The 19144-nt window shown below is 45.3% G+C and overlaps 1 protein-coding gene across 1 annotated transcript; it reads right to left on the bottom strand.

The window, feature by feature from the left end:
• Positions 1-5292: 5292 nt before the first annotated feature.
• On the bottom strand, positions 5293-13308 carry HMGB1 (high mobility group box 1). The gene is made up of 5 exons (XM_039718335.1): positions 13113-13308; positions 10800-10962; positions 10372-10517; positions 9227-9401; positions 5293-7234 (listed from the first exon to the last, which is right to left on the bottom strand). The coding sequence occupies exons 2-5, from the start codon at positions 10947-10949 to the stop codon at positions 7058-7060; spliced, it is 648 nt and encodes a 215-aa protein (XP_039574269.1). The 5' UTR covers positions 10950-10962; positions 13113-13308; the 3' UTR covers positions 5293-7057.
• Positions 13309-19144: the final 5836 nt, after the last annotated feature.

The raw sequence follows: 19144 nt of genomic DNA, 5'->3' as shown, positions 1-19144 counted from the left end.
CAAAAGTCATGGACCAGTGAGTGATTAAGCACAGGGGATATCAACTTGAACTCAAGTTTTGCGAGCACCGAACAAAGTCCATGGAAAAGACTCAGTTTGCAAGTTTGCCTTTGAAAAACCACCTGTGGAGCCTCCTCTGCCTTTTGGCCTCTTTCATGAAATCTCAGTGATGAGAGATTTCTGCACGCTGTGGGCACGAGCCACTGCTCGGAACAGCGCTCTGGAACGCTCTGTCTCCTTGTTTATATTTCAGTGCTACGCGTGATTAATCCTCCATTTCATTCATTGTCTTTTTACTTCTCTGCTACTGGGAACAGTAAATAAGAGGGAAGTTGTAACAAGAGCCTCCCTTTTATTCAGAGACCTTCTGTTTCCTGCAGGCTGGCGGCTTCGAAAAAAATCACAGCTCCATTGTGCTCCAAAGTCATACTGAATGATTCAGATGGAAAGAAAAACCCACGTCAGAAGGAACAGGGGATTCAAAGACGAGTGTCGAGGCCAGCAGACCAGGGACATCGATCCCAGGCAGCAGCACATCCTGAGAATGTTGCACCCTGTGACAGCAGCAACATTATGGTTTATCCCTCTGCACCGGGGTCTGTGGCAGACAAGTGCTGCTCCCAGTAACTGGGGGTGTCCCTGGGCACCTCTGGCCCCACAGGACTGGCATCGATTGCCAGGCAGTGGTGGGGCAGCAGGAAAACGCTCCTGTCCTACCTGGAGGACGCAGATCCAGCCCCCAGCAGCTGGGGGAGGTGAACTCACTCCTTCCTCCTGGAGCAGGGCTGGCAGCAGTGGAGGTCAGGCAGGGCAGGAGGAAGGGACAGGGTCACCGGCGGCAGAGGCAGGCAGAGCCCGGGGGCTCCTGTGCGGAAGCAGAGCATGCAGTGATAGAGACAGTGTTGCCATCACCGAACATCTGGTGCGAATGCTCCCCAAAAATAGATCACTTCCTTCTTCCACCTCAAAGGAAACAGTGTTGGAAGGAGACTCAGATACAGCAGGGCTGGTGCAACGTGGGGTCTCGTTCACCGTCAGCCTCTCACTGGGAGCCACTTAAACATCCCGGGCTGTGACTCTGGGACCAGACATCAGTCTCAGGCAGGTTCTGAGGGATTAGTCCTGCGAAACGCCCTGACAACCCACGTGGGTGCCGAGCCTCTCAGCGCCCTGGAGCAGAAACCCACCAGCACTTTCCATCGGTGGCTGGTATTGCAAAACCAATCCCTCTCTTCCCAAAGCTGCTCTTGTGCGGAGGGGCTCAGGCTGTGATCAGCCCTCACCTGCATTTCCCGTACCAGTTTTACATTACAGTGCTGCTTCACAGCATCGTCCTTATTGGCAGGCGTCAGGAGAGATGTGTGTCAACAAATCTGAAGCGAGCGTAAGCGCGGCTACAGTCAAGTCTGATAATAAAATATGAGTCACTGTTATTCCATCATTTACCAGCGCACGTCTTGCAAGAAAGTTCTCTCTTCTAGGAATCACCACCACACAAATTTGAGAGTTGTTTTAAAGAGCACCTTGATTTTAAGTGTGTGGCTGAGTTTTCAGAGGGCTGGTTCCTGCTGTCCCTACTGGCAGCCCACTGCCCCATGCTCCCTCTGCACCTGCGTTTCAATTACAGGCATGAGGCACCCAGCCCTGGCATGACCTGATGCTCTTCCCAGGAATTTTCACACCCAGTGTCTCCCCAACACCAAGAGTGAACTGGCAGCAAAGGAGAGAGCTGCTGGGACTGACCCCCCCAGTGCCCTGGCATGACCTGATGCTCTTCCCAGGAATTTTCACACCCAGTGTCTTCCCAACACCAAGACTGAACTGGCAGCAAGGAGAGAGCTGCTGGGACTGATCCCCCCAGCTGGCATCAATGCCCCCCACGCCATCTGTAGTGCTGCTGGACAGTGTTCAGGGGATGTGCATTTTTCCCCTGGGATGGGATGAGGAAGAGTGTGGTTAACCCCAGCATTTTGGCAAGGGAGACTTTTTCACATAAAGATATTATTTTCATTGTTTTCCTACATTTCAGTTTGGGAAGGAGCAGGAGGGGTCAGGAATGTCATCCCAGACATTTCTTCAAAACTGTTTTTATCCTTGGTAACAAATGCCCCTGCCAAACACAGCAGCACACGTCCTCGGCTTCCCCTCCATAAGCCTGATTTTTTGAATGGCTTCTTGGAAAAAGCATTTACATGGTGACCTCTTGCTGCTGTAAGATGTGCAGGGAGATGGGTCCTTTCCAGGCATTCAAGCTGTAGCGCTTGGTCCTTCCTGTTTTTGCTGAGGAACTTTTGGGAGGTCAGAAATACATGAATTGAGCTTTTGCTGCCTTAATAGGTGAAAGGCTGCTGGAAGCACGTGGATAAACTTCCTCTGTGCCAAATGGCCGTCATTTAAGTCAAACACTTTTTAACAATAGACGCAAAATTTTAAAAGGTGTAGTTAAAAAAAACCCCTGCATTTGTCTGTCTGTCCTCCTTGCTGTTCTGCCTCTTGCTGCCTAGCTTGATCTCGAGCACTCCTGCTGCAGGGAAGGAGCTTCTGATGAGCTTCTGATGTGGCAAGCAGGTAGACTAAGCTAATTTATCACTCAAGTCTTTTATTCCATCACAGAGTGGCAAAAGGGAAGCTCGTCTCTCTTGTGGGTCACCTCTAATAGCAATTGCTTCAGCAAGATGGATTTCAAAATTAGGTGCTCTTGAAGCAGAAGCCACACTGTATTTTTCAACAGCACAAAGCAGCCGTAAGAGGAATCTGACCTTCATTCTTCATAATAAATTCACTGGGGGAAAAAAAAATCCATCTTTGTTTTTCAGCTTGAAGTACTGTCAAAAGAAAAGCCAGGGCACACACAACATTTACAAAATAAAAATACAAGACAACTTCAGCAAAATGATAAAAATCTCAGGGATTTACTTTACCTGCTTTTTTTTTTTAATTTAAACATTAGAATAGAGTCTGACAGCTTGCCTGCAAGTACATTGTTTTGAAATAAAGGCTGGTGTTAATTTGAAGTGGATCTATTCTAGGCTAAATTAAGGCCACCTCAAAGTGCTTTTCAGATGTAGAATGCAATCCAGTAGCTAAGTCTGGGGAAAAGTTTATCGATACACACCCACATTTAGGCACTCCATTGGACTTAGCATGTTTGTAAAATGTCTCTGAATGTATTTCAGGTGCTAAAATAATGTCTGCTGCAGCCTGCCAAAGGAAAATGTCACACAGTTATTTTCTGCTAAAGCGCCCCAAAAAGATGTGATCTGCAGACAAGTACAGACTCGTAAGCTAAAGAATATAATGGAGGAATGCTTGAAAATATTTGGCATTTTACTGTTATTAACAAAATGATTGGTACATTTGAATCCTAAAAGCCTGTAGCTGGTCAGCTGCCACTGGCACAGCCTGGAAATGGTGAAAATTAATCGTCTCTTCTATTAAACACTATCTGTGTATTTTGCCAGGTCTCCATTACAGACTCTGTATTGAGTAACTCATTACAACCCAATGCAGCACATTGCCTTTATTCCTTTAATCTGCTGTCAGGCATAGCTGGGAGGCAGAATGGGAATGTTTATTCTAACCAGCAGGTCTAACCCTTAGGCTAGCAAGAATTAGGAGAGGTTTTTTCCAAGCTCGGCTTGTCCCCCATCCAGAGAACCTAATGCTGTGGCTGCAGTCCACCTGACTCCTCTTCTGGAGGAGTCACCCACTTTCCAGCAAGCCTAGATCCAGCTGTTACTCAGCCTTTTCTTTCAGGATGGGCTGGTTACACAGATAAAAGCAGCTGTAAAGGGGCTGTGTCAGCAGTGCTCTAATTAAGCTGCAGAAATCAGCCACTTCACACTCCTTAGTTAAGGTTTCCAGAGGCCCGTTTGCCTGGACAGAAACATTTTGTTAAACAACTTCAGCTTTTTGCTAGAGCTGGTGTGATCACTGAAAGCTTGGCGGGATGGATGAACACTGTCCATACATTTAGTTAAACCAGCTTAAAATTACAGAGCATATCTAGCCTATCTAGGTGGCTGCAACTGCAGCTCCTTTCAGGACCAACTCGAGATAAACAACCATAAACACCAGTCTGGCTTCATTTGGCATTCAAGTTATCAGAACTCCCACATATTAACATTCAAGTTCTCTCCAGACCAATCAATTTTTTGTTGTTTAAAAAAAGAAAAGCCTTTTCTTGACCTCTGCAACAAGCATTTACATGAAGGTTAAAGCCCTTTTTGATAGTGATGTCAATGCTGTCAGTTCCCCTGTAGGGAGCCACCACCTAAACAGTTGCAATTTCACCGCTCATTATCCCTCTTCTACAGCAAGCACCCGCTTCTAAAGATCAAGAGGAGGCAGGTTCAGGCTGAAGAGTCAGCAGTAAGTGACCTCCGACCAAGGAATCTTGGAGTGGCCAAGTCTGACCTATCAGCGAAGAGGCTCAGTTTTGACCAAGATTATTTAACCACTGGAGCTTGCAGGGAAGCACAGCTGCAGAACAGAGAGGTCCCATCCAGCAACAATCCTCAGCAGCTCTTCCTTAAAACGGGCAATTAATCTCCCTATGGCATTCCCCTTCACCGAAGAACACTTCCACTGTCTCAGAACAGTTTTAAAGCAGTCACAGTCAAAGGCTTCAGTCCCAATACCCATGTGCCAGCTCAGCAGAATTACAGGCACCTGCTGAGTGCTCTGAGAAAACCACGGCCACTCGAGAGCTGGGCAAGCTTTGGAGCATCTCCCACCCAGCACTGGCCTCTGCAGTGATACAGGGGGTTCTTTTCCTCAGTAATCAGCACTGACAATGACATTACCTACCCTCTCCAGCCTCGAGCACGCTCTGTGTTACCAATGTGCTAAAGTCAAAGGCAAGGCAAAGGCCCAGCCTGGATTCAGGGAAGCGCTCGCTACTCATCTTTAAAGTTCAGCTGAATCCTCTAGGTTACTTCTGTCAACATCAGGCACCGAGAACAAAGGCACAAAATTATGGGGATCTCATTAAGTATGCTTGTTCCAAGAACAAGAAATGTGTCTACTTTCCTCTGATGACCTGGGGAAACAAAAAAACCCTTCAGCACAGAAAATTTATTTGTCATCAGTTACGAGCATTTGAATGTGTAATATCCAGTTTAAGGAGACAAAAAAAAAGTCTGTCTGTCCTACCCTTTCCATATCGAGACCTTGCAAACAGCATCATTCTTCTGCTTGAAACAGAAAGCAGGGATGTACATATCTGAGAACACCAACACACACAAAAAGCCCCAAATCCTTACGGTATTAAGTGAGCCATTTAACTAAGTATTTAAAACCTCTGCAATTATTAGTTTATTAGTATCATCCAGGATTTCAGATGTTCAATATTTCTCCTGAAGTTATACATAAATGCAAATTGAAATAAGAATCTGAAAGTCAAAATTGTATAACAAAACAATACTCCATCACAAAAGCGTGTAAAATTACAAGAATGCTTTTTTTGTTTGTTTTTAAACACTGGCACTTAAGAGAACCATAATTTTGTAACCACAAAATTGCCGAATTGTCCCCCAAACTGGTAAGCAGGTATATGTGAAAATAGTTACAGCTGCCAGCACTTGAAGTTTTACTAAATATGCAAAAAACCCCTTAGCTTTGGTTTTGGAAGAGAACTGTATTTGACCAAATTAGACATTGTTGGTATACCATAAACATTTAACTTTTTAATGCAAAATTTAATAAAATGTACTTTTCCATACAACTATATTTAACTTAAAAATGGGCAAACATCAAGAGTGCGGTATAAAACCTAACAGGAAAAATACATCTTATCTCATTTTCAATTTGAGACAATATACAACTTTGTTTAAAGGGCTAAAACTAGAATTTCAAGAATACAAATATGAATTTACATAGATTTAACAAATAATAATGGTACCATTTATAGAAATCTTAGAAAGAAAAATCATTTCTTGTGGGCCCTTTGCTACCAGGAGTCTCATGGTATAAAGCCCGTGGCCATCACCAGACCTGTCACCAAAAAATAATATGGTCATTTCATGCTTTTAACTTTACACATTTTAGGTACGCTCATCACTCCCAGGTGTTCAGAGATTTACAAATATAACTTCCATTACATGGTAACAGAGTCACACGTGTAAATTTCTCTACACCGGATGGACATACACTCTTCCTATGGGTCCTTCTAGGACAAAATTTAACATTCCCTCCCCACCCCCCAAAGTATTTAGTTTCTGTAAAATTGAACTCTATACTTCTCAACTCTCCAAGACTGGTAAACTCATGCAACGCAATAGAATATTACATTTCACAAAAATCTGAACAAGTATCCATTTGCTGAGATTGAATTTTGTCGTTTCCAGTTATGGAAGATTTTCATCATATGCCTATATATTTCTTTTATTACCCTATCATGATAATTCAGGGTATGCAGATCAAAGCTTTGTTTATCAGCTGGTTATATGAAAGATGAAAACTGTAATACTCCCGTGATCCCATACGGGCATTCAATAAAGCAAAAGATGAGTTCCCCTCAAAAGAAAAAAAAAAAGAGAGAAAAGAAAAAGTATGATTCTCAAGGGCACCTATTAAAAGGACAACAATACTAATAAAAAAAATTGTATTTACTTAGAAGCATTCAGAATGTCAACAAAACAGCTGCAACTTTTTTTCTTCCTTTTTGCAATTACAGAGTGGTATTCAGTTAACAGAACAACAATTATTTTTATGATGCATCAGAGACAACTGAAGATGAGAAATGAACTACATCCCCAAATAGAACTAAATTTGTGCTGTGCACCAACAAGAACCTGCTTTATAACTCCCATGCCAATTTACAACCCCCACACTGTACCAGGCAAGGTTAGTGGCCATTGAAATACCACTAAGGACAGGGCTATCTAAAGACACATTCGGTAGTGTGTTAACTATACAAAAAAAGAGACACTGTACAGTTTAAAAACAAATCTTACACAGCCTTACATTTCAATTTTTTTTTTCTTTAAAAGGAGTGAGTTGTGTACAGGGGGGTTAAATGCTTTATAGACAAGAAAGAAATTGCTCTAAAAGAGACTTATTCATCATCATCATCATCTTCATCCTCCTCTTCCTCCTCCTCTTCATCATCTTCATCCTCTTCATCTTCGTCCTCATCCTCCTCCTCTTCCTTCTTCTTCTTGCTCTTCTCAGCCTTGGCAACTACTTTCTTGCCTCCATCAACCTTCCCTTTGGCCCGGTATGCAGCGATATCCTTGAAGAAAAGCAGGAACAGTCTCAAAGATTTAACCAGCCACGAGGTCTGAGCAACCTCCACAGAGCACTTGTGAAAGCATCACCCAGGTACCTGCCCTTTCTGCACTGGGGCAGGACCAGGAGGGAGCTGTGGCTTCAGCTCTGAGGTGAACTAAAGCCAAGGAAACGGGAACCCTCTAACACAGAAATGACACTGGCATGCTGCTGCACACTGCTTATGGCTGCTAAGGAATCTCCATTGCTGGGCTTCTGGGAACAGGCTGGAAAAACTGCTACCTCTGATGGTAAAGGCACAGCTGAGCCCACTATCCCATAAGGAAATGAGGAAGGGAGACCTCTTAAGTTCCCTTTCTAGCCCTACCTTCTACAATGCCTAAAGAAATGCACAGGAAACCCTCGTTTGCAGCACAAACCTGGGATTAGCCACCCAGAAGACACCAGAATGACCCAGCCTAACAGCTGCAATGCTATGCCTCAGCAAAGAGCAGTTAGACTGAACTCTGCCTAACAGAAGTTTACAAAATAAAAGGTATAAGAACTTGATTAAAGGGTAGACACTGCCACCTTCTGCATGCAATAAATTTATTCCAGTCATTTGAAATGCACAAAATTCAATTCTTGTTACAGGAAAGTTAAAACCATACCTTGAAGGCACAGCCATAAAAGCAGTTAAGATTTCCCAACTTTATGCCAAAACAGTGAAACTATTAGGTAGGAGAACTGATCTACAAAGCTTACACACACCAGCTACAGACACACACATTCACACAGATGGTCCAAATCTTCAAATATTCCCCACCTAATAAACACTACACCACTGATCTTACTGTTCTCTTGGACTCTCTTCAACTTAGCAGGAAATTTTGAGAAGTTATGATACCCACTAAGTCAAAGGCCAAGCAGTGAAATAGCGAAGATTACTACCCCTTAAACCCCACATGTAAGTCTAAGAAATAAAGACATTACTACTGAAAACTAAAATAATATCTGCAAATAAAGACTAATAATTCTATCATTTAAAAAATGTCTGAGTTGCCTTGGCTGTATACAGGCAATTATTGTGATGCTGTATGTGGAAAAGCTCCTAGATCTGCAACTCCTCTCTGGCATATCAACAGGGCTCCAAGGTTCCACCTTGCACACTACAGTGCAAAAATGTTGAACTTGGATTTGTTTGCCAGTAGGGAAATACCAGAGGAAGGTGACAGCACACAATGGACATAGGTGCTGTATGCCAGCTATAGGTGGTTGCTGACCCCTTGTGAAGCATTGTCAGGGAATGTCAATGTGCATCCCTCCTCTTCCCTTGGCTTCCACACATTGGGATGGGAATCTGCCTCTAGAAATAAACCACGCATAGCACAGTCCTGTGTGCACAAGAATTCTACAACTCCAATTATGATGGCAGGGCTTAGCCTTAATAATTTAAAAAATTGTATGACAAGCTGCTTCATATGCATAATTAACCAAATTCATTACTAGAAAGGACATGGACACAAAGTAGGTCCAGGAAAAACACATGCCTAAAACTAGCATCTCCTTTGTGTTTTGTCATTTTCCCAGGAGTATATTTTAAAAATCAGCTATGTGTACCAATTATCCAAATATTCAAGGATGCTCACCAGTATCTCCAAAATCAGGGAGAACCAATTCATTTCTTACCAGCATTACTTACTGCTCCCAACTCAACTCAAATTCTGCTGTGACCTATGGATTTAGTAACGATACAGAACCCACAGTATTTATTCAAGCAGCAGTGACAGCCCAAAATTACAGACAAATGCAAATAGTTCAAGGTAAAGGACTCCAATTTAGTGTTATGCCAATCAATCATCTGCCCCTGCACACAACCCTTTTCAACAAAGCTAATGAATTATGTCATTAGCATACTATAACTTGCAACATCGGGTATCAGGGTACACAATAAGGAAAAAAGTGTCTAAACTGAGGCTTGGGCTCCCCAAAGCATGTCCCTAAATGTCAGTGTTACCTTTTCGTATTTCTCCTTCAGCTTGGCAGCCTTCTTTTCATAAGGCTGTTTGTCGTCTGCAGCGGTGTTGTTCCACATCTCTCCCAGCTTCTTTGCCACATCTCCAATGGACAGACCGGGATGTTCTCCTTTGATTTTTGGACGAAACTCAGAGCAAAACAAGAAAAAAGCCGAACTACAGAGGAAAAATAAGAGAAGATTTTTAAATTTTAGATTCACTACAGCAGCAACTTTGGGACCTTTGCTGCTGTCCCTTAAGAGCATTTTGGAAAAAGCACCTAAAAATAAGACAGACGTTGATTACAATGGAAGGTATCAGAACTGAACAAGCCACTTTGCAAACTCAATGCACCCTTTTCTCTTAAGTAATGCTGCACATCTGGTCCCATTTTTGGCAGGATCCCCAGACAGGCAGATTTTATACACCAGACAGAGAGAAAAGCTTTAGAAATTAAACTAAGTCCATGATACTAGGGCAGAAAATGTTATTTCAGAACTGTTAGAGGTGGGAGGCTGCAATATTTGTTAGAAAAGCAGGATTTCAAGACCACAGCACCAGCCCAAGCAAGAACATCAGCTTGTAAAGGAACTTCCCTTGCCCCCTTCAGCATTAGCTTAGTTTAAAACACACACATACACACACAATAAGGTACTGGTGTCTAGTAGATGAATTTGAAGCCAGTTGTCATTATGTTGCAGCTAAAGTTTTAATTTCCCAAGTTGGTTTTGAGGAAGATCAACACTGAAACCTGTTCTGGGCAAAAGTCTCCAATTTTAAATTGACTGCCAACCAAAAATTCTGCTCAAGCCAACAGGTGATGAGAGCAGGGCCAGCAGTACTTTACTGCCATATTACACTGGAATGACCCTCTAAACAGAAATTAGAAAAATCAGTCAGGATCACACCTAGTCTATTTTTCCATCTACTTTTAAAGGCTGCCATTACTCCAACTTTGACAGTAGGACCATCTACCTGAAAATAAAAGCTTAGCACTCAGAACTAAAATTTCAACCTATCTTTACACCACTGGTGAGGAAGACCATATACTCATGTATATTTCTGAAGCTCCTGGATAAAATTACCATTTTATAGATACACACCAGAGTGATGGTCCCAAACAACCTAAAGCTAGGAATCTACTTACGGAGGCCTCTTCGGTGCATTTGGATCCTTGAACTTCTTTTTTGTTTCTCCCTTAGGTGGTACATAGTTTTTCATTTCTTTTTCATAACGAAGCTTGTCAGCCTTTGCCATATCTTCAAACTTCCCTTTCTCCTTAGAAGACATAGTCTGGAAGGCAATTAGAATCACAGAGTACCTTAGAAGGGACACATAAGGATCAAAACAGTGTTTTAAGATTTAAAAACATACCAAAGCCCATTCCAAAATTTCAGCTGGGGGAGCTAAAGGTGAGATGAGGCCAATGGATAGTTACAGTCACTTTACAACTACACTTCATACTTACCCAAAACCTGAGCTTTTAAGGAAATAATTTACAATCTTGAATGGTATTAAAAAAAACAACAGTCATTTAAGGTTTTGTGGCTTTTTTTTTTAAGCAGCTATTCCTACCTTCCATCGTTCTGAGCATTTTTTTGAGAACTCTGAGAAGTTCACTGACGCATCTGGATGTTTCTTCTTGTGCTCCTCCCGACAGGTTTGCACAAAGAAGGCGTACGAAGACATTTTACCTCTCGGCTTCTTAGGATCACCTTTACCCATTTTTGCTGATTTTCTGTAATGAAGCAAATGAGATACCTTTAAAACTTGTATTTGCAACAAACCAAGGCAGGAAGTCACAACCAAGGGTCACGCCAAACAAGACCTGCTGGAGCAGTATTCTGAACTCATACAGTGAGAAAAACATTCTGGAAAATGTGCTGAAGATTTCTGTCATCCCTGTCTGAGGTGACCTGGATGTATGCAACCTGAAATCTCGAAGGGCCTTCAAAATGTGCAGTTATGGTTCCCTGCAAACAAGAACTGCTCTTCCAAGCAATCTGAAGTAAGGCAAGTACTGCAGTGGAGACTGCCTACCATGATTATTACCAGTGTATTAATCATTATGTTGCGAAGAATAAACACTATTGAAAGGAGGGAACAAGTACCCAAGTATCCTGTCTCAGTGGCCTTCTGGATTACTGATTTCTTTCTTTTCACAGCCCATGTTTCCACCTCTTCCCTGTAGGCCCTAGGTGCTCATTTACAAAATATATTTTTTATTATTTTCTACACCATATGTTATGACCAATCTTTATGTGTACTGCAAAAGTCTACTCTACTCTTTGCAGGTATATCTTGAAATATGGGAATGAAATAGTTCACTTGGTCAAATACGTTATAACCTACGCAGGGCAAAGCACAACATTTATGTACAGCCAGCAGACCTGTGCTCAGCAAGAGCACGATGTGACACTTTCAGGGACTGAAAAATACCTTCCTGGGACTCTGACGCCCAAGTCAGACATTTGGAGTATTTCTTCATAGCTCCCTGGAAAAAAGTCACTTGCATCCTGACAAGCTCTGCTTTTCAGCACGAATTAAAATAAGGATAAAAAATAAAAAGTGAGGGGATAAAAAAAAGGGCAGGCGGTGCCGTATTGCCACAGAAGCTGTATTTCCTATCGGTTTGGCGGATAGACAGAAACAGATTTCTGCTCTGTGACTAAACACGTCCGGTTTGAAGTTTCTACCAAGTAAACAAGAGGGCTGAAGAAGCAGGACGCTGCTGCCCGCCATGGGGCCGGGCCGGGGCAGCGCCTGAGGCTGCGGGCAGGGCTCGCACCGCGACCCCGGGGCCGCCGTTTAAAAGCCGCCTCCTTCCCGCCATTTTGGACGCTTCCCCTGTGAGGGGGGCAGAGGAAAACTTCTGAAGTCTCTCAAGAGTTCTGCTGGGGGTGGAAGGAAAAAAAAAAAAAAGAAAAAAAAAAGAAAAAAAAACAACACAGCAAAAAACTAGTCCCGTTATTAGGGAGAACGTGTTTAAGTTTTATTCCGCGTTCAGGCGAGGGCTCGCAGCGGCGAGCACATGCCCAGGAGCCGGACACCCACCGGGGTGCAGCTGCCCGCCGGCGGCGACCCCCGGCCCTGGCGGGACAAAGCGTTCTCCCGCCGCCGCCCCCGTCCCCGCGGCCAGCCCTGCCCGCTCCGGCCGCCATGAGGCGAGGCAGCCCGGCCTGCGCTCCCTCCCTCCCTGCCGGCCGCGCCGCCGCAGCGGCGGTGTCGGCGGGAGCGGCCGCCATGGCGCAGGCTCCTGGCGGAGGAGGTCACCCGCCGCCGAGCCTCCTTCCATTTTGTGCGCCGAACCCCCGCCCGCGGGGGCGGCGGTGGCAGCGCAGCCCAGGCGGCGCGGAATGGCCGCTGTGGCGTCGTCCGCTGCCGCCGCCGCCGCGCAGAGAACATGGCTCCTTCCTCCCTTCCCTTCCCTTTGTGTGAGCGCGCCGCTACCCTGGCGCACACGCCGCCCCGCCGCCTGCCCCGCCGCCGCGGCGATGGCTACGGCGAGCTACCGTGTAAGCGGCTTACAGCGGGGCACGGCGCGGCCCTCGCCCCCCGCGGCGGGCGACCCCCGGCCGCTCGCCCGGCTCCCATCGCCCGTCTCTCCCTCCCCACCTCGCTCCCTGCCTCCCGCCGCCCCGCTCTCCCGAAGTCGCCCGCCGCCCCCGCCCCGCCCCGGCCGAGGGGCTCGCCGCCCGGGAAAGGGTCTCCCGGGCACAGCCCCGCTCGCCTTTGTGTACGGGCGTCCGAGCCGGCGCTGCCCCGCGCTCCGCGGTCATGCAGCGGCGGCGGCACGACGGCCACCACAGGCTCACCGCCCGGCTGCGAGCGGGCGGGCGAGCGGGCGAGCGCGCCCGGCCGGCCCAGCGGCCCCCGGCGCGTACTCACCCGTGTCAGACAGAGTCGGCACGCAGCCCTCGCTCGGCCCCGAGCCCCAGAGACGCTCCCGCGGCCGCCCGCCCGGCCCCAGCGCTGGCTGGGTCGCTGTGCAGCCCGGTGCACCGCAATGGCTGAGCGCGGGATCGATACGCAGCCTCCTCACACTCGCGGCGCTGGTAACATTACTCTCTGCACAGCCCCGCGCCCATTGGCCGCCGCCAAGCCGAGCGCCGCGCCGATTGGCCCAGGCGCTCCCATTGTCCTGACCAGAGCGCGCCGCGGGTTGGGCGCGCGGCGGGACACGTCACGGAGCAGGGAAAGGGCGCGCAAATATAAAAGTGAGCGCCGGGAGCCGGGCGGCGGCGGGGGCCCCTGCGGCCGCGCCGCCCCGCCGCGGAAAGCGGAGCGCAGCGGGGAGCCGGGCCGAGCCCGCGCGTCTCGGCTCCAACTGCCCCGTTCCAGCCCGGGCACGGGGCTCCCCTCCGGTGCCGCCGCGGCGTGCGCGGCTCTGCCCCCTCCCCGAGGTTGGGGCGCGTTTGTTTTGTTTTGTTGTTTCGCGGTTTTTTGGGTTGTTTTCTTTCTTTGTTCCAGAAATGGCTTCATCACCTGTATGAGCAAGAGTAGGAAGAGACTGGCTTTCTCCATAAAGCCCCGGGTGACAAGGAGCAGTCCGCACTGGTCGGGCAGCTTCCCCCAAATTCTCGGCGTGCGGCAGCGGTGGCCCGGCGCCGTCCCGGGCATCCCGGTGCAGGGGCGCGCTGAGCCACACCTCACCTGTCCCTCCTGCCGCTCCTCTCTCTGCTCCTGTACTGCCATTTGCACCGCACGAGGCTGCTGAACAGGACTAGCGAACGGGAGAGACACCCCTCAACATCAGCTCTGCTGTTTACTTCATTTGTGCAAACAACGCTGGGAGCAGCGCTGCTAAGAAAAATCCAAAACCACTGCTCTGCCCCGTAAGGCAGTGTCAGTGCACTTGCTGTAGTAACACAAACTTGAGTGAAGAGAGGTGTACATTGCTCAAAAATAGTCGAGTTTAAATAGCTGATTTCAGTAATTGCTTAATTATCATGCTCTCTCAACATCTATCCATAGAGTTTTGGAAGAGTCTGTAGTCTGACAGACAAGGAATAGCAATTGTTTGAGAAAGTATGGTGCTTCATGGAAGGCAAAGATCCTTCTGAACAATGACCCCAATTCTAAAATTGCCTCATTTATGAAGAGGCACTGGTGAATGTACGATGACAGTGCTTCTGCTACCTGAAACCATGCAAAAATACCTAAATAATAAGGAACACTAGTGTTTCTGTCTCAAGGAAAGTTTTTGTTTGTGGTTTGAATTTTTTTTTCTGATTTGCATTTAAAGTTAAAGCTTTTATAGGGAACAGAAGAAAACTGTAAAAATGACTAGTATTTATATCTAGTGTGCAGAAGCTGATAGCTGATAGCTTGTACATACAGAACTTGAAGGTTTATTCTGTGAAAACCAGACCTGAAAGGAAAGTAAAATAATGCTTTTATTTCTTGCTCTTGTCTAGAGCTGAACCTTCAGTAAAAGGCAAGTGAGGAAAACTTGATTATATAAATATAGAAAATTATAAAATTTGACATACTCCTGTAAAGGTTTTCCTTCATCTCTGTCAGTTATATGCTCAGGCCTGTACAGGTTTGCATATTCCAGTGGGTTTCTTCTGCAATCCTTGATGACAGAAATACAAAAGAATTTACTCATCAGTTGCAGACAGTAGCATTTTTTATGGAAGCAATATATGTTTTTTCTCTTGTTCATGCTGTGCCACATCCCTTCTGATACTTCAAACATGCCTTCTTCTGCAAACCTCATTGAAGCTCAAATCTGTTTCAAATTACACTCCGCAAGACAGGTGCAGTCACTGAGATCACTTGGATAACACGAAACACCTTTGAGTTCTTGCACATAAGCTTTGCCCACAGAACATTCGGGTCACAACAGCCCAGTACAAGTGCTCCAGGAAAAAAAAGTATGTAGCTGCAGAGGAAGTTTCAAAACCCCTGTTTAGTAATTTTGATGTTTTGCAAACTAGGGTATACTTTGGGAAAAGACACACAGATTGGTTGTCATATTGCAAAGCATGAGTAAAACTAGGATTTCTATCAGAAATGTGTTTTCAAATACTTCAGTTTTTAGGATACCCATTGTAGCTACTTACTTGAAAACCTGAAGAAATGGTTGAAAGAAGCGTTTTCGTTCAACTCCTTTTCCATGTAAGGCAAGCTGAACTTGAATGGAACCATCATATCTACATTACCAAGCTTTTTTTAAAGCATCCTTTTGTTCTCCAGTTTTCTTTAGAGGTAACAGAGGAAGGCCTCTCCAAAGACAGAACTGTTCTTAACAATGTAGTACTGAAGGAACAGAAAAATTCCAAATGAATGACGAAAAAAGTTTTATTAAAATTTTCCTCTCACTTCCTATCATCCCCCACATAGCTCACAACCAAAGACCTCTAAGAAACACGAACAAGGATGGAGAATTCCAACAAGTACAGACTACCTGGCTGGCAGTGGAGCCTGACTGAGAAAGAGATGCAGAGATCTCATTCTCCCCCATTCCCAAAATAACCGTGAAACACATTGGTGACACTACGCCATGCAGTCACAGTATGTAAAGAACCTTAGGAAGCTTCTGCCCACTTGAGTGCTGTGGCTGTTGACAGAGGTGGGAAAACACACTTGCATCAATTCCAGAAGTCACAGGGTGTGGGGCAGCACACTTCCCGTGGGGCAGGAACGTGGTTCTTCTGTGCCCTCATCTTCTCCTGCAAAATGTGTGCTCTGTGAAGGACACTGCTTACTCCCCAGTGGGATTTGGCAGGAAAGCAGATGATTTCATAGCTCGCTTTGACAACAAAGATTCAGTGTCGTCACGGGACCTCCAGATTTTGTCACTCTGTCCTCCCTCTCAAGGAATGAGATCATTGTTTCTTTCGGTCAAAATTACTAGACTATTACAGTGAAAATGGCACAGTTACAACTAGCTTGTCAGTCAAATCCAAAGCTACTATTAGGCTATTTTTAACAAGATCTGAAAACCTTTTACAACAAAAAAAGTTACATTTTCAGCTCAAAATGAGAGCAAAACATCTGTGGAGACAGGGCACCTGGGCACATGTACTTCTGATGGAGCTGCTGCTAATGTAGATTTTCACTCTTGCTTTTGAACACTTCCATCCCTACAGCGGGCAGGGTTTTCACAGCGTATTTGAGCCCAAAAAAGCCCTGGCCATATTTGCCTTCTTCCTGAGGGTGCAGTGCCAGCCTGTGCACAGCCCCGATTAACACAATTCTCAGTTGCTTATTCGATGCGGACTTGCAGTCAGTATTTTCCTCTGGTATCTTATTTGAAATCTACAGGAGATACACTTTAAATACTTCCTTAAAATAATCTCTAGAAGAGAAAGACTCACTCAAAGGAATGAGAATCAGCATGTCTGCAAACAGTACCAACTCATGTAACCTGATTTGCTTTACCTTTCTCTCTGGATTTGCTCACGTTGTATCAAGTAATCTGGGTAGGCTGCTGTCCCTGTTCTATCAGTGATCAGGGTTTCAAGTGCCTTTTTGCCCACTCCCCATGGATGAGTGGCTGGCTGACCCAGGTGTGTAAGTGGTAAGAGTGGAGCAGTGGCAGACAGGCAAGGTAACCTCGGCTGACTAAAGGCAGCGGTCTGGGAGAGGCAGGAAGGGAGCAGGGATGGCACCGGTGCCGCTGCAGCGTTTTCCTCGCCAAGCTTCACGTGTGAACCGGCTGATCTCTGTTGACATGTGAGCCCTGAAGACAATTCCATTGTTTCCAGAAACTATACATTCTTAAATCAGGGTCAGTACTTACAGAGTGTTTTAGCCACAAAATGGTAACATGAAAATTTGTACACTTTTTGTGGAATTAGCAGATGCAAGGCAACGTATCCAAGTAAACAGATTTTCATAGCAAAAGCATATACTCACACTGTTCAGCTCAGAAAGATGGTGAAGATACATCAGTATGGACTTTTCCTCAGATGATCAGTATACCATGAACATTTTTTAGAGTGAATATGTGTATAGAAAGTAACCATTTTATGGTAAGATTAATAGATTTATGAAATATGATTCCTTCAGCATCTTATTCCTTATGCATAAGTACATAACTTCTTTAAGTGCCTCTGTGAAGCTCTCAATGTACAGTTTCAGACAGATGGAACTGTGTTCAGCTTCAACAGCAAAAAGGAGTTCAAAAAATGTTCTTTCAGGACTGCACTATTTCTGAAATCGCTGACCTGCTGAGATGCTTGCTTTGCTGAGAACACAACATGCAGTGCAATATCCACTTATCTCTTCAACTTTCTGGAAACATGGCATCAAATATTCAGACCCCTCCAAAATCTCCAAATCATTTATGTATTGTACACTCAAGCCTACCACTGAGATAAGAGTTATCAGCTGCTTCTAATAAACCCAAAATGCTGCTGTCCATCTTCATAGACACTGCTCTAAAGGTGTTAGTAGTCCGTCTCACTCACTCCAGTCTAGAGGCTGGTAAGCTTCTGATGCTGACACCACTGTTAGACTTTTACACCTGAACAGGCAGAATCCAACCAGGCCTAAGGTGATGAAAAATACCTGAGATGCCCTTCCTTCCTGTTCTGTCCAGCCCAGAAGATTCAACAGGACATGCTGTCTCACAGCCAGGACTCCTTCAGACAGACCTCAATGCTCCATGTGAAACTTGAAAGATTCCTAGAGCTAGGTATAGTACTGGGACAGAGCTACTGTTTCCTTATCTACATGTTTTCTGAAAATACACAATATATAAACATCACCTGACCTGTACTCTGGTCCTTTATACAGGATTGCAACACAGACTAAACCATCTGCTTCTGGATATGCCAACACAGTCCCTGATATTAGAAATCCTAGCACAGTCTTATGTGAATTTATGGGATGCTGATATCCAAAAAACCGGGATGCAGCACACATCACTCCATCTAGTAACTACTCAGGACCTGCTGTGAATGTTGACTGCATACAAGCAGTTACAGGAACTGCTGGAGGAAACAACCATTTGCTCACAGCTTCAAAAGGGGAACTTGCATAGTTTGACAGGACAGTCTTACCCTTTTGCTGAATATAGCCAAGTGTACATGAGTGTCACTGAGTAGTGTCTATCTCATCCCTTAAAATGCAATGGAATGTTTTTCATCCATTCAAGGAGTTGTCCACATACTCAGGAACTTTATAAACCTGCTAACTTCCCATGGAGATACGGTGCTCAAGGAAGATTACAAGTTATCAGCATATACCACTCACTAGGGAGGGCAAAGAACATATCCTGGAAGAGCAGAAGCAGCCTCAAAAAACTCTTATCCTTTCTCCATCTCTCTCTTTTTCTGTCCCCTTTTACTTCTCTCCTTCTATCCACACTCCTGTGGAAAGATAAGCTGAAAAATGCTTTCTGGCAGCTGTATCTGCTCACCAAATAGTCATCAGTAGCATTATTTAATGGGAAAGTAATTTTCTAGCCAGACTCCTCTCCCCCCACTTCCAAAACAGTTTTCCACTGCACTGAACTGGGTGCTGCATTGTTCAAAAACTCACCATTACATGCAGCCATAGCAATTTATTACTGGTTCAGAAAGGAGGATCACCTTTTAACTGGCTGTTCAGAGAAAAGAAGTCATGCTAGTATTCTCATGGAGACTGTCTCCAGCTATTATCATAAGCATCCTGTTTCTTCTACTATCTTCTTTCCCAGCGATGTCATCTCCTTCTATTTAATGGTTCTATTCCAAGATTTCTGAGACTCAGGAGAAGAAACTGAGGCAATCTAGGATGTCAGAAATCACATACTTTACACTGACTACGCCTGTGATTCCAAAAAGCATTCAAGGGAATGCCTACTTCTCTTGTCTTTTCCAACAGCAGATGGTAGTTTCAGAAAGGGCTCTGTGAGCTCATCATTGCAGGGGGACAACTTCTACTCCAAGTCACCCAGTATAACCAAAATCTTAGTAATAACTTTT

This window comes from Passer montanus, unplaced genomic scaffold (genome assembly GCF_014805655.1).
Source record: "Passer montanus isolate IOZ18808 unplaced genomic scaffold, ASM1480565v1 scaffold4, whole genome shotgun sequence".
NCBI lineage: Eukaryota > Metazoa > Chordata > Aves > Passeriformes > Passeridae > Passer > Passer montanus.
This window is presented reverse-complemented; position numbering and strand designations above follow the sequence as displayed.

Coding starts and splice junctions, on each gene's coding strand:
- HMGB1 (XM_039718335.1), bottom strand. CDS start 10,949: ATGGGTAAAGGTGATCCTAAGAAGCCGAGAGGTAAAATGTCTTCGTAC. Junction 10,518..10,799: donor AATGCTCAGAACGATGGAAG/GTAGGAATAGCT, acceptor ATTGCCTTCCAG/ACTATGTCTTCTAAGGAGAA. Junction 7,235..9,226: donor TGAAGGAGAAATACGAAAAG/GTAACACTGACA, acceptor CTTTTCTTCAAG/GATATCGCTGCATACCGGGC.